The 13,747-nt window shown below is 44.3% G+C and overlaps 1 protein-coding gene across 2 annotated transcripts in view; it reads left to right on the top strand.

Annotated features, from left to right (window-relative positions):
* LOC133341648 (calcium-activated chloride channel regulator 1-like) overlaps nt 1-11,816 on the top strand; it is a 34,026-nt gene extending 22,210 nt beyond the window's left edge. For both annotated transcript variants that reach the window (XM_061550244.1, XM_061550242.1), the window contains exons 11-15: nt 638-914; nt 3,000-3,176; nt 4,686-4,783; nt 6,913-7,033; nt 10,489-11,816. In XM_061550244.1, coding sequence (XP_061406228.1) covers nt 638-914; nt 3,000-3,176; nt 4,686-4,783; nt 6,913-7,033; nt 10,489-10,928 — 1,113 coding nt within the window. In that variant the 3' untranslated portion in view covers nt 10,929-11,816. The remainder of the gene's footprint in view (nt 1-637; nt 915-2,999; nt 3,177-4,685; nt 4,784-6,912; nt 7,034-10,488) is intronic.
* The last annotated feature ends 1,931 nt before the right edge of the window (nt 11,817-13,747 follow it).

Genomic DNA, 13,747 nt, shown 5'->3' with positions numbered 1-13,747 from the left:
CTAACACACCATTCACATAGAGACAAAAAATGAGTATAAATGTATTGTTAACCCCCCACCACCCGACACAGCCAATTAGTAAGGTTTGTCATGGAAAAAACGTGCCAATTTGTAACTAATTCAGCACACCGGTGTGTTGGAGAGTAAACCCACAACATTCACAATTTGAGTACGACGTTTCACTGGTGATTACAACCTGCCGTGAGAAACTTTATTATTGGCTGCGTCAGATGGAGGCGGGTTAACGACACATTTACCCCCCCCCCCCCCCCCCACAAAAAAACCTTTATCAAGAATACTATTTCTATTTAAAGCTTTCGTGACTGCAGGGATTCATCTTCTTGGTTCTTTTGGTAAAGTCACGTAGAAGGGAAATAATAAAATAATAAAACATAAAACATAAGACGCTGTCTTTCCGACAGACCTGTTCCTCACCTGAGGACGGCTGCTCGCGTTGTGGCCGAAACGTCGTGAGAATTATTTTATCATGTTTCATTTTTATTATTTTATTATTTCCCTTCTACGTCACTTTACCGAAAGAACCAAGAAGATGAATAATATTGCTCGCGAAAGGCCACGCGTCGAATTGTGCAGTGGCTAAATGAACACCTTCACGACGCCAGCTGTCGTTCTCCAGCCCGGCCCGTGGAGCTACTTCATCGTGAACGGCGGACAGGCGCGCACCCTGCTCACGCTGGCGGTCACGAGCCGCGTCGCGTCGCCCACCGTGCCGCCCATTGGCGTCACGGTGCGCGTGAGCGGCACGGAGAAGGCCGCGGCGCAGCGGCGGCCCGTGTCGCTGCACGCCTTGGTGGCGCAGGGCTTCAGGGCCATCAGCGGGGCCAACGTCACGGCGGTCGTCGAGGTGCCCGGCGTCGACGCCTTTCACCTGCAGATGCTCGACAACGGCGCAGGTGCGGTGGTGGGGTGGGCAGGTTGGAGTCGCGCAGTCCGTCCAAGGCGGGGTAACACGGCCGTGAGCGGGCCAGACGCGCGCAAACTTAACTCGCTCGTTTGCGTGTGGATTGGGCACCTCCTGCAACCAGTTGCGAGCGGTCATGCAACTGGTTGCTCACGGTAGAGCGAGGCTCGACGTTCGCGGGCAGTCGGTCTGCGGACTGTGATTGCTTGTTGCGATTCTTCGGTAACGCCATTTAAATATTCCTCATTGCGCAACGGCTCGCCGAGATGTGGCCAAAGCGGTCACGTGTGATTAAGTTGCACGGTTTTTGAGAGAGGTTAGGTTGCACAACCTCTCTCGCAATGAATGAGGATCCGGCTCTCGTCGGCTGTGTAAAGCCACAGGGAGCACCTGGATCTAAAGTGAGGCACCCGCCATGTGGCCATGTTGCACGGGTCGTGACGATGGCTGCCACCTTTGAGGCACAAAAAATCCATAACGTATCATGGGAAGAATATCCCTCAGAACTGGAGGGTCGAACTGCAATTAGATGCATTGTCTTTAATGACTAGCAAAAAAACTGTGACTTTTTCATGGTCCGGGGAGACTTACAGATGTTTCCAGGACAGCTACTTCAAAAATAAAAAGATCCTTGTAAAGCCAGCACAGGTGTCAAATCTACATGGGTCCCTTGCTTGCGTAGTAACATGGGGTCCCCTATCTCATTTCGTCCCTCTTCATAGCCCTGTGTTCTGAGCCCAACCATCCCATAGCTCCCATTGCAGTCACATCGCCTGCACACTTGATCGCCTGGCCAGTGGTTGCCACCCTGTCACTGGGCGATTCTAAAACTAACTAAAACTCAACTTTTTATTTTACCAGGAAAGGCCCACCGAGCTATAGAGCTCTTTTTCAGAAGCGACCTGGCCACAAATAATAGCTCATCGAAGTAGCTTATCATGTGGAAATTTATAGCAGCCAAATAGTCTAAACGCGTGTTGATTCTAAATGCTGAGGGACAATCCAGAGGACCCGGAGAAAAATCCACTCGACTACAGAGAGAACATACAAACTCCAAATATACAACAGGCATCAGGGTTGAGATGGAACCCACGACCTTCTGTACACCAGGCGAGGTAGTTAACATTTCGCCACCTCAATGGATTTAAGAAACAATACCCCTTGCTTCAACTGAAGTTTATGTAGCGTCACTCCTGTGGCATCGTGAGCTGCTGTTTTTCAAAAGACAGCACAGGTCAAAGCTTCAAATAAAAAAAACAAATCCAAGGCACGCTTCGTGACGTGCGCAATGAATACAAGAGAAGCCAGGGACAAACTAGTTTGAGTCGGGGTAGGCTACGGCTGAAGCCCAAGCTTCCTGTTGGGCCAGCTTACAACATGCGCCATGCAGCACGTCTATACACCATCCATTCGATACTATTTAATACCAAAGGGGCTCAGGCTGTTGTAATTACAGCTTGCAGCCTGTTCTCAGTAACCCAAACCCTGCTATGTTCACATACGACGTTGGCTTCAGGCCCATTTTGACTATACAATTATAAGCCCATTTAAAACCCCTTTTTTAATGCTTGTTTGTTCCTCCCGCCACCCCCCCCCCCCCCCCCCCCACTGTGACTCGTTAATCGGCTATGACCGTGAGGTCGGGAATGCGGGGTCGTTATGAGACAGGTTTTTTGGCCACGTGGGTAACCACTCTTCGAACTGCAGTGCGTGGCGCATAGAGGACATTTCCTTTCGGCTTGGCGTCCCAGGATATGATTCCACGCGTTTAAATGCTACATTGCAGAATATCCATCCAGCATTCATGTGAACTTAAAATGCAAGAATAAATTAAGATTGTTTTTTGTTTTTTTTACGTGCGTCGTGGAAAACGGCAAACTGGAATGACTGTGAACGCGTCTGCAATTACAACTTCCACCGAACACAGACCTGAGCGTAAAATTGTGCTTCTCCCAAACGATGCTCGGTGAAAAGTGATGGATTCAAGGTCTCGCGACGCGCTCAGAATTGTATTGTCACGCGTAAAATACGCGTTGAAAAAATAAAGCTGTAAATTCACGAGTTGTCTCATTTTCAGGGGCGGACGTGATAAAGGATGACGGGGTTTATTCCCGATATTTTACTCAAAACGGCGACGCTGACTCTGACCAATACAGCTTTAAAGTCATCGTGCAAGGATGGAGGAGCCAGACGCGATTTTCAAAGAGATTCAGTCTCAAAAGCAGTTTCATTCCTGGAATACAAAACGAGAATGGTAAGGCTGTACTATCGCTCCGCCCTTTCGTTTGACACGTCTAAACCAAGCGCGTTCGGCTGTGCCGTATTTTTCACAGCTGACCTTTTTAAACATTCATAACGCGTAGCTTTTTTTTTGTGTCAATGCCGCGCACTAATGATTCGTTTTAACCTTTAAAGAAGTGGCGACGAATGTAAGTTTTCAAAAAAAAATGCTCTTTTGTAATACAGCAGTCGCTCTTGGAAAATTGGCACACTTTTTTTATACAATGCATTTCTACGCACATCCTGAGTCTTTGAGAGCCTTGGAAGCGAAGTGGCGTGACAATATGACTGATTACAACTGATTCCATATATAAGTATAACCCGTTACAAGTATAACCCGTAAAAACAACGTTTTTCACTCTAAATCCTTTATATGCGTGGCGGCTAGAGTCCTCTCGTCCTCTGGCTTGAGATGGCTGCCACCTATGGGTCAGATGATTGTCTGGCAGTATTAAATAATTGGTAATTAAATATTTAATTTGTTTTCCCTAAACAGTGTAAAATTTTGGAAAAAAAATTTTCACGAACATGAATTGTCTCACACAACGAGTCTGTGTGCAAAATGTCAGCTCGATTGGATCACGGGAAGTGGGTTAAAAAACGACCGAAAGGTTTGCACGGTCGTAAGCAAGCAAGCAAGCACGCAAGCAAGCGAACTTAATATAAAGGATTTAAAAATGCGAGTTATACAACTGGTACAGGCTCAATTTAGGTGACACTTAGTCAGTGCTGATGTAGAGTATTCGTATTTACTGACCATATGCTGTCAACAATAGATAGCATTGGAATGTGCCATCTGTGAGAGCAAGGTCACTGGAGGTCAAAGACACTCTGAGGATAAGAAGATGCATTTGTTTTCTATTTGTGTGAGGTAATGACCTGGCCGCTAGGTGATTTACGATTGCAGATATGAGAAGTTGAATGTAATGGCCCACATATAGAGAGATGCATACACGAAGTCACTTCCAGTTGTGCCATACGTATAGTAATGTTACATCTGACACAAGAAGACAATTTTACACAAGACATTATTGTTGTTATTATTACCAAGGCTTATTTCGCCAGACCAATGCTCCCATATGATTACTGCCCGTGGTTCACACAGCCAGCTTAAGGCAGATTGATCAATATGAGGATTCAATGTTAATTCCTGAGGCTGATACAGCCAGACCAAGGCCTGATTAGGATATTTAGGGTTTACGGTCATTGCGTGAGGCTCAGAGCTAAAAGCGCCTTTAGGATACATAAGCGTTCCAGTGTTCTAAACAAACGCTGTGTACGCGTCAATGGGGATATTCCATCTCAGGTGTTTTGTCGAGGTAATATATTTTTAAAAATAAAATTAAATCAATTGCCCAGCCTCACAGAGACAATTTTTGAGAGCGGCACAGCCGTAGGCACTCACCTCGGTACACACACACACACACAGTGAGTCGGGTCGCGCCTACTCGTGCTAATCACCAAACGAGGCTCTTGCTGCCAGGAGAGACGGTGGTATCACAGGTGCTTCCACCGGAGGCGCGGCCTGTGTCACAGCCGACCGAGGACTTCAGCCGCTCCGCTCCAGGCGGGAACTTCAAGGTAGCGTGACTGCCGAGTTTTGCAGCGTGAGAACGGTGACCGCCCGTGTCTCCTCTGAGGGCCCTGCTTCTTGAGCTGCTGCATAGGCAGTGCCGAGTTCCTTTTAAACCCAGGGTTATATCGATCACCATTTAAGGCGCAATATAAGGCAATGTTTACTTTACCTATCGGCAAGGTCATGCATATTCTGTAATGAAAATGGAACTCGACAGTGACTCTATGTAGCCAGTTCGCTGGTGCAGTGGCTAGAAAGCGAGACTCGCAATTGTGTGTATGTTGATATTTTTTCGCACCGTATGTAGTCGACCATGCTAATCGCAGGTGCGTGGGGAATTGGAAGGTTGTGAAATCAATTCCAGTAGGGGGTTGACTCAGATTTTGATTCCTGTGGGGTTGACAGAATGAGTATCAATCTGTGTTAAATCGCCTTTGCCATGTGAATGTGGAATTTCTCCTGCTGCCTACGGGATATTCACAGTAGATTGGTGACTTACCACCCTCATTTAATTAATTGCCTCTTCTAGAAAATCTAACGTATTTACTGAATCTAAATGTCTTCTTGGTTCTTTCGGTATTTTACGTAGAAGGGAAATAATTTCCCTTCTACGTGATTTTACCGAAAGAACCAAGAAGATGAATCCCTGCAATCACGAAAGCTTTAAATCGAATTTTAATCTAAATACTTTCAGATTAGCTTAAAAGGACTGCACAGATTAATTATAAACACTATTTGCTGTACTGTCATCTTCTGGCCACCTCTTAGGGTTTGGGAATTACCAAAAGAAATCACACAACTGTTATCCACAAACTGTTGTCTGCTGCACAAACTGTGAGTGTGTGAATCACTGTTCAACCTTCCTCGGGTGGAGCGGTAGTGTAGTGATTAGAATGCTGTGCTATGAACCCAGCGACCCGAGTTCGATTCCCGCTCACGGCCAACACCAGTGACAGTTATCTGAACCGGTCCTGGTCCTCCCCTAGGTCGACACAGCCTCAAATGAGTACCTGGTGCGGTGTGTAAACATCGCCACTAGGGAGACAAAGGCGGCCGGGCCTGGTGCTGGCCACCCACCCCCCTCGTGTACCGTTCCGGCCTTTGCAGGTGCTGCTCGCTAACAGCACTTGCCCCAACAGCCTGTAAAGGCTATACGGGGGGAATCTTTGTCTTTGTTCACCCTACCAGAACTCGACCTTGGCATTTCCTTCCTGAACATGTTGCCACACACAAAAATAGAATGAAAACTGTTCACCGGATTCGCAAGAAGCCAGAATCGTGTCTTAAACTTGTAGCTTTATACATTTCTTGCTGTTGTTTATATTTTTAAAACCCAGGTCTCCCTTAAAAAAATGTTAGCCTTTGTCAATTCATTGCTAGATGACTCCCCACACACCATGTAGACTGCGGGGGTTATTATGACCATACCTCACCACGCTGGTCAGTGCGAGTTGGTGAAGGCGAGGACCAGAGACATTGGAGTACAACAATGGATGTTGCTGCACTGCCCCCTGCTGTTGTGTGCATTGTTACTGCTGCCCATAGCCCAATCCAGGTCCACACCCGCTTAGCTTTCAAGATCTGACAAGACCAGGCGCATTGCTTTGCGAGAGCGCCACAGTGGCGAGATGCTAACTCCCTCGCCCGGTATGCAGGAGGTCGTGGGTTCGGTTTTAACCTCCACATTTATAAACATGCGTTATAAAGTATTTGGCCGCTACATATTTCCACGCGATCAGTCACTTTGTTGAGCTGTCAATTTGTGGCCAGGTCGCTTTTGAAAAAATTGCGATGAAGTTCTAGATTTTAAGCTTTCGTGACTGCAAGGTTTCATCACTTGATACAGTAAATCTAGCTGTGACGGTCCCACCTACTGACGGAGACTTGTGTTGCCTCCGAAACGTCGTGATTTATTATTTTATTTATATTATTACTTCTATTAATTTTATTTTTATTTTTTACCCACGTGACTTTACCGAAAAAGCCTAAGAGCATTGCGATGTCGCTCAGTGGGCCTTAACCTGGTAAAAAAAAAACAATTGTTTCGTTTTATTTGAGAACAGCTGGTATTTTTGGGTCGGGTTACAGACGAAGATTGCCAGCGCGTGACCGGCCCGTCGTGAACGTGTTTCAGGTGTCGGCACAGTCGGGGTGGCCCCCGTGCCGTGTGACGGACCTGACGGCTGAGCTGCTCGAATCCGGCATCGTGAACCTGGTCTGGACAGCGCCCGGGGGCAACGCTGACAACGGCCGAGGTGTGAAACGATTGTTGGGGAAAAGCGTCCTGGGATGTGCGTGCGTGCGTGCTGGGGAACAAATAAGCAACGGTGGCGACGGCCGCTGGGGTAAATTTATTGGCAGAGGCATGGCAGCCCCACGGGTTGTTGCGGAAAGGGGGGGCTGGTGGACCGCGTGGAGTGAAAGAGCGAGGTGGAGAGTGGTAAGGGAGGTTCTACGGTCGTTAGAATAAACAGCTAGGTACAGGTAGTCCCCGAGTTACGATGGTCCGACTTAGGATATTTCGATCTAGGTTTGAAGCTTTCGTGACTGCAAGGATTCATACTCTTAGGTTTTTTCGGTAAAGTCACGTAGGGAAAAATAAATAATAAAACATACAAAATTACAATTTATTAGAAAAATTAAAGAAATAATAAAAGAAATAAAATAATTATTTTAAATAATAAAAACAATAGAAATACAATAATTATTTTATTTCTATTATAATTTGATTTCTATTATTATTTCTATAATTTGTATAATTTAGTTTATTATTTATTTATTTATTTCTACGTGACTTTACCGAAAAAACCTAAGAGTATAGATATTTCGATCTTAGGACGGCGATAGCGATACGACAAAATTGTAAAATATTTTACATTTCGCGCGGCAGGCAAACGCAGCAGCGTAGGAGGTACGATACGCTCAATGCATGTTATAAGTTTTTTTTAATACCAGATAGGATTGTTTCCTGAAAAAACTTTCTATTAAATTGCAGTTCATATAGGTAGGCTAAGAATTTACCTTGTTTTTTTACTTTATATTTTACTGTTCAATGCAGTATTGTAATTAATAAATACATAGTATATAGTTTATACAGTACGGTACTGTAAATTGCTCTGTTTTGCTAAATTATCACCATTCTTTAAGACTCCTGGGCAAGCTAGGCCATCTTCGACTTACGATATTTTTGACTTACGATGGGGGTCGTCGTAACGTATCTTCATCGTAAGTAGAGGACTGCCTGTATTGTTAACGTTTTTTTCCCCCATTTAATTTTTTTACAAGTTGGCCCGCCACCACCAGCCCGTCAGGATGAGCCACCACTGTAAATAAGAGTAATAATCGAGACAAAAGGTGTTGTTGTTTTACAACAATATGCCATAACATCGATTCTGTCACCGTACCCTGTGTAGTTTTATTGTTTACTAGCTTTACTACCCGGCTTCACCCGGGACTTGGATTCACCACGCCCGGCCGCATTTGTCGCCCCAGTGGTGATGTTCACACACCACACCAGTTACTCGTTTGAGGCTGAGTCGACTTAGGGGAGGCCCAGGACCGGTTCAAATAATCGTCACCGGTGGTGGCCGTGAGCACGAATCGAACTCGGGTCGCCGGGTTCGTAGCGCAGCGCGCTAACCACGACACTACAATGCGTTACGCTTCCACATGCGCGGGTCACATGACAGATTTGACGTCACAGCTCATTTGCCGTGCAACAAATATATACATTATTGAGCTCCCCCCCCTAAAAAAATGTGTATTTTTATAATGTTTGCATGGTGTACAGTCTGGAAAGTACCCACATGGCAAATTTCAAGTTTGTTGCATGTTGGGAAGTAGCTAAACATTTTGAACAGACACACATTCACAACTTTGCCCTTTATATACATGGAGATTGAGTTTTTAGAGCCAAGCTGGCCAGGCTTTGGAAAAGACACAACCCACTTTTCACCCAGGCAACCAGGGAGCACAAACTATAGATATATGTCTTGTCTGATTGCTATAACAACAAACAATTACCAATATTAAAGAACACACAATTAAAAAAGAATAACACATATATTCTTAAGAAGCAGAATTTAAGTAACGTAATTTTTAAAACTTTAAATCCTATCAAAGATTTTCAAACTGTCTGGGACACACATAATGTGACAACACCATATTGCATTTATAAATGAACTCAGCCTTGTTTTAGAAATCCCATTCGCATGCCGTGCAAGCCATGATGCGCGGACCAATTCTACAGATACGAGCGGGCATTTTGCTGTCTGGAAATCACCGTTAGTGTGCATTTTTTTTTTACCATTACACTTAAAAACCGTACAATTGCCAATTATCAAGCCCCTCGGCTAAAGTGTGCCAACCTGTTAGATAGGGAGCGACAATTAATTTTCCTGGCAATGCCAACCGTGGGTGCAGAGCCAAGGCGTGTTCAGATCAAAATCATCGCAGAAAATGTTGCCCAATGTTTAAAATGTATTTCACACACTTTTTTTTAAATGTCGTGGGAATATTATTCTCCGCCCCGTTGGCATTCAGAATATACTGCAGAAAAGAGCCGATTCTGCTTAATCATTCTGACAACAAGCAGCCGCTTGTGTTATAAACAGTGCTCATAAACCCATCTCGCAGCCTCAGGATGCAAATTATGAACACTTGCTTGGAATTTTAAATAAAGGGCACGCAGTCGGATAAGGCTCCATAAAAAGTGTTGGTCATTTTACAGTATATGTCCAGACACTGTTTTGGCCCAACTGTGAAATGTATCAAGACTGGCATCGTGCTCGTACGTCATCCTAGTGAAGTCATTTCTGTCCCATTTCCATAAAATCGTGTTTCTGCAGTGTCCACACATGACAACAAATATATACACAAACACCAACTTTTGACTGTTGACGACCTTTTAAAGCCGCATGCCATTGTACCGATCACCAGCAGGTGTGGTTATCACCGCACTATTTATAAATATCCCAATACATGCATTTGATGTCACCACTGTTTGATGCACACTCTCTATAAAGCCATCATTCTTGTATTTGACTAGGTGTGTAATTAATTATATACATGCATATTGTACAAGTTATACAAATTAAATGTTTGTATCTAGGTCATGTGTTTGCTATGTACATCAATGTGTTATTTATAGCAAACACAAAATGTGGGGAGCGGTGGTGCACTGTTTAGCACGCTGTACTACAAACCAGGGCACCTGATTTAATTCCCGCTCATGGCCAGGACCAGTGACCATGATCTTGCACCAGTTCTGGGCCTCCCCTAAGTGGCCTCAAATGAGTACCTGGTACAATGTGTAAAAATCGCTACATGGGAGACAAAGGCAGCAAGGGGTGGTGTTGGCCACACAGCCCCTCGTGTGCTCGCTAACAGGGCTTTCCCCAACAGTCTGTTAAGCCTATGTGGGCGATCTCTGGCTCTGGCTATGCATATGGCAATTGACACCCTGGACAACCTTGCAAACGTGATGTACCATCTCCAGATATTTTCAAGGTGAAATATTTAATAAATTTATATTTTTTTGGTTGCAACATCAGCAAAACAAAAAATAAATCCCTCTCATTGTCGAGCTCACATCTCCCATGGGCCTTAATCACTGGACAGACTGCCCCAGTTCCAGAAAAGTCGCCCTCATCTTAGCCGCCCCTGTTCACATTTACCCTAAAATAAATCTGCCGTCTCTTTATCGCCGCAGCATCATTCTACGAATTGCGGGTGAGCCCCATGCTGGGCAACCCGGGGACGTTTGCCCTCCGCGCCCGCGTGGTGAAACCGCACATGCTCCTCAATGGCTCACTTGTATCGCCGGCGCCGGCAGGCAGCCGTGAAGCCATCACACTTAACGTGACGGCTGCATGGCCCTGGACACTGGTGCCAGTGCTCTACTTTGCCCTCTGGGCCAACAACTCCCAGAACGTGAGGTCCGAGATGTCCAACGTGGCCCTGGTGGCCTTGGTAACTCCCAGGATCGTGCAAGTGCAGCGGTCACCCTCCTTCTACAAGAACTTGGCCGCCCTCATCAGCTCGGTGGTGGCGTCGCTCGCACTCTTGCTCTTCACGGCGGGAATGCTCATCGAAGCCGTGTGTAGCAAAAAGAGACGGGAGGACGACGATGACCAGCAGCTCAAAGCTTAGGTGATGGTTTTAGGCCAGTGGTGGCCAACTTGCTGCACACGGCCCGTGTAGCCCCACGTGGTAGCCTGTTTGAAGTGCGTCTATGGTGTCGCGTCGGGTTATGATGAGTGCACAAGCACGATTTCAAGATCGTGGCCCACTGCGTTTCAAGATGGTGGCCCACTGCGGTGAAGGAGGGCTGCTCATGTGGCCCAGCAACTCCTCTAGGTTGCCCATCACTGTTTTTAGGCCCTATCCTTTTGGGCAACGTGCTTTCCTCGTTCCTTCCTTCGCTAAGTGTAGCACCTGATAGCTCATTTGCTTTGGTGCCATTGGAATTTGATCTACAATGTAAAATTTAGTATATTTGTACGTGATTCCTGCAGGCAAATGTATATGTTACACCAAGACAGTATGGCCTGCTGTTGTCGAGTAGTATCTATATAAATACAATAACAAGCAACAGAGAAGTAATTTGTATCTGTAAAGTGACATGGTATGATTATTGTATAAGGCATGTTATGAATTGGATTTAATGCCATTGGAATTCTAATACGTGCACTGCACTTGCAATGAAAACACATCTATGGAAAATAGGAGTGAGGTATAAATGTGCATCGCAGATAAACGGAATTGCCATTGTTTTTCTTAATTTCTGCACAATAATTTCCCCACACGTGATGACTGTTGTGGTTTGTTCTTGGTTTGTGTTGCTGTGTGGCCTGCATGGCAAATCGTTTATTATCGAAGCCATCTCCTTGTTATCAGGAAATATGGCATCTTAGCACCATAAGTGTGTTACCTACAATTGCTTAAATGTCAAATATGTTCACTCAACATTGTGCATTAGGAGACACCAGAAATGTGATATTAAGAGAAACCTAACCATTGATTTGTGTGTATATTGGAATGTGAAAATGTAATATGACTGAAATAAAATGTCATGCAATTGCCATAACATTTAGCTTTTTATTCCAGCTGATAAGGACTATGTAGTAAAAGCATTTAACCTTTTCCCAAACCCAGCATAGCAAATGTTTCAGGGTGAATAGATGCCCGTGAATAGTGTATGATTGAGAGCAAAAGTGGTGTCACCCTGCAGAATGCCTCACTCAGTAGTCTACTGCCTGGTATTACACTGCACAAAATAATGGCATAGTTTCGTGTCAAACAAGGACCCATTTCTAACATGAAGGGAGCTTGCCTATAAACATTGAGCAGTCCTCCAGCATTGGTTCAAACTAACCGGAAGAAATGTTGTTTGCATTGGACCAATACTGCTGATAAGTTGTACTACGAGAACGTCGTGCAGCCAAATGGGTTGTTTAAAACCCACTCTTATTATCTGGAGAAATAAATATGGGAAGGAAGCACAATGTATCTTGGCATCATGCCACAGATCGGATTTATTCACGCAGAATAAGTATAACCAGTAAAAACCAAGTTTTTCACTATAAATCCTTTATATGCGTGGCGGCTAGAGTCCTCTCGTCCTCTGGCTTGAGATGGCTGCCACCTATGGGTCAGATGAATGGCTGCCACCATAAGCAATTGGTAATTAAATATAAAATAATTTTTCCTAAAAAGTGTAACATTTTGTTAAAAATTTTCACGAAAATGCATTGTCACGCACAACGAGTCTGTGTGGAAAATGTCAGCTCGATTGGATCACGGGAAGTGTGTTAAAAAACGACAGAAAGATTTGCACGGTCGTAAGCAAGCAAGCAAGCGAACTTAATATAAAGGATTTAAAAAGCACATGACTGCACAATATGCAGGTTCCCTGGTGATAAATTTTTTTATAATATACATTGCTTTGTTAGTCCACGGCTGAATGAAATCCTTCCCATGCCATGTCGGTCATATGGGTTGATTGACCATTTCTCATCAAGGTGGTCAATGTGGTTTGGTGAAAGCGTGGGGGCCCAGGACCAGTTCAGATATCACTCATCAATGATGTTAACCGTGGTAGGGATCGAACTTGGGTTTCTGGGTTCATAGCACAGTGCACTGGTTACACTGGTCAACACACTTTTTCTGGCATAAGGTATTCCAACGGTTTTAAGGTAATTTTGGGGTGCTGATTCCAAATCTGGCATCAGTTTTTGTCTATCACATCAGGTTTTTGAGATATCAAATATTACATTTTCAATAAAAACTGCAGAAGAAAAATATTAAATAAATGTGGATATCTACATAAAATTTATTATAAACACACTATCCTAAAAATACAGCACCACATTTTAACACTAAAGCAGTCACTGACTCGCAACAACTTGCAATCATAAGTGTACAGAGTTAATTTCGGGTAAAATCAATGAAAATGGGGTATGCCGATAGCATAAAAATGAGATGTGATAGAGCAAATCTGAGATCAGATTTGGAATCAGCACCCTGAAATTAGTCTAAAATAGCTGCAAAAGTCCATGGCCATATTTTTGTTGTTGTTGAACAGTGTTATAGGAGACTATAAAAAAAACAAGTTGATGTCACTCAATTAAGAGCTAAAAAACTGTAGGATGGTCAATTGCCCGCTCAAGTTTATATATATATACTGCCACTTCCAAAATCACTCTCGCTTTGAAATCCCAAGCTAATCTGATACTTTGGTTCACTCCGCCACCTCTTGTGCATTGCACAATGTCTCTGTGTGCATTGCACAATGTCTTTGTGTGCATACAAAACGTATTCTAAAATGTTTCACTGGAAATTAAAACAACTTTTGGATAGTTTGTCCATTAATTCAACAAAACCATTCATGGTATAGAGATCATACGTTGTATTTATATAAATAATTATCTGTTCTTCACAAACATTCAGTGGCATGCAATTTATTTGGG

The sequence above is a fragment of the Lethenteron reissneri genome, chromosome 12 (assembly GCF_015708825.2).
Source record: "Lethenteron reissneri isolate LAM-NWPU_2019-01 chromosome 12, ASM1570882v1, whole genome shotgun sequence".
NCBI classification, from domain to species: Eukaryota; Metazoa; Chordata; class Hyperoartia; order Petromyzontiformes; family Petromyzontidae; genus Lethenteron; species Lethenteron reissneri.
Note: the sequence above shows the minus strand (reverse complement) of the source record. Positions and strands in the feature narration are given on the sequence as shown.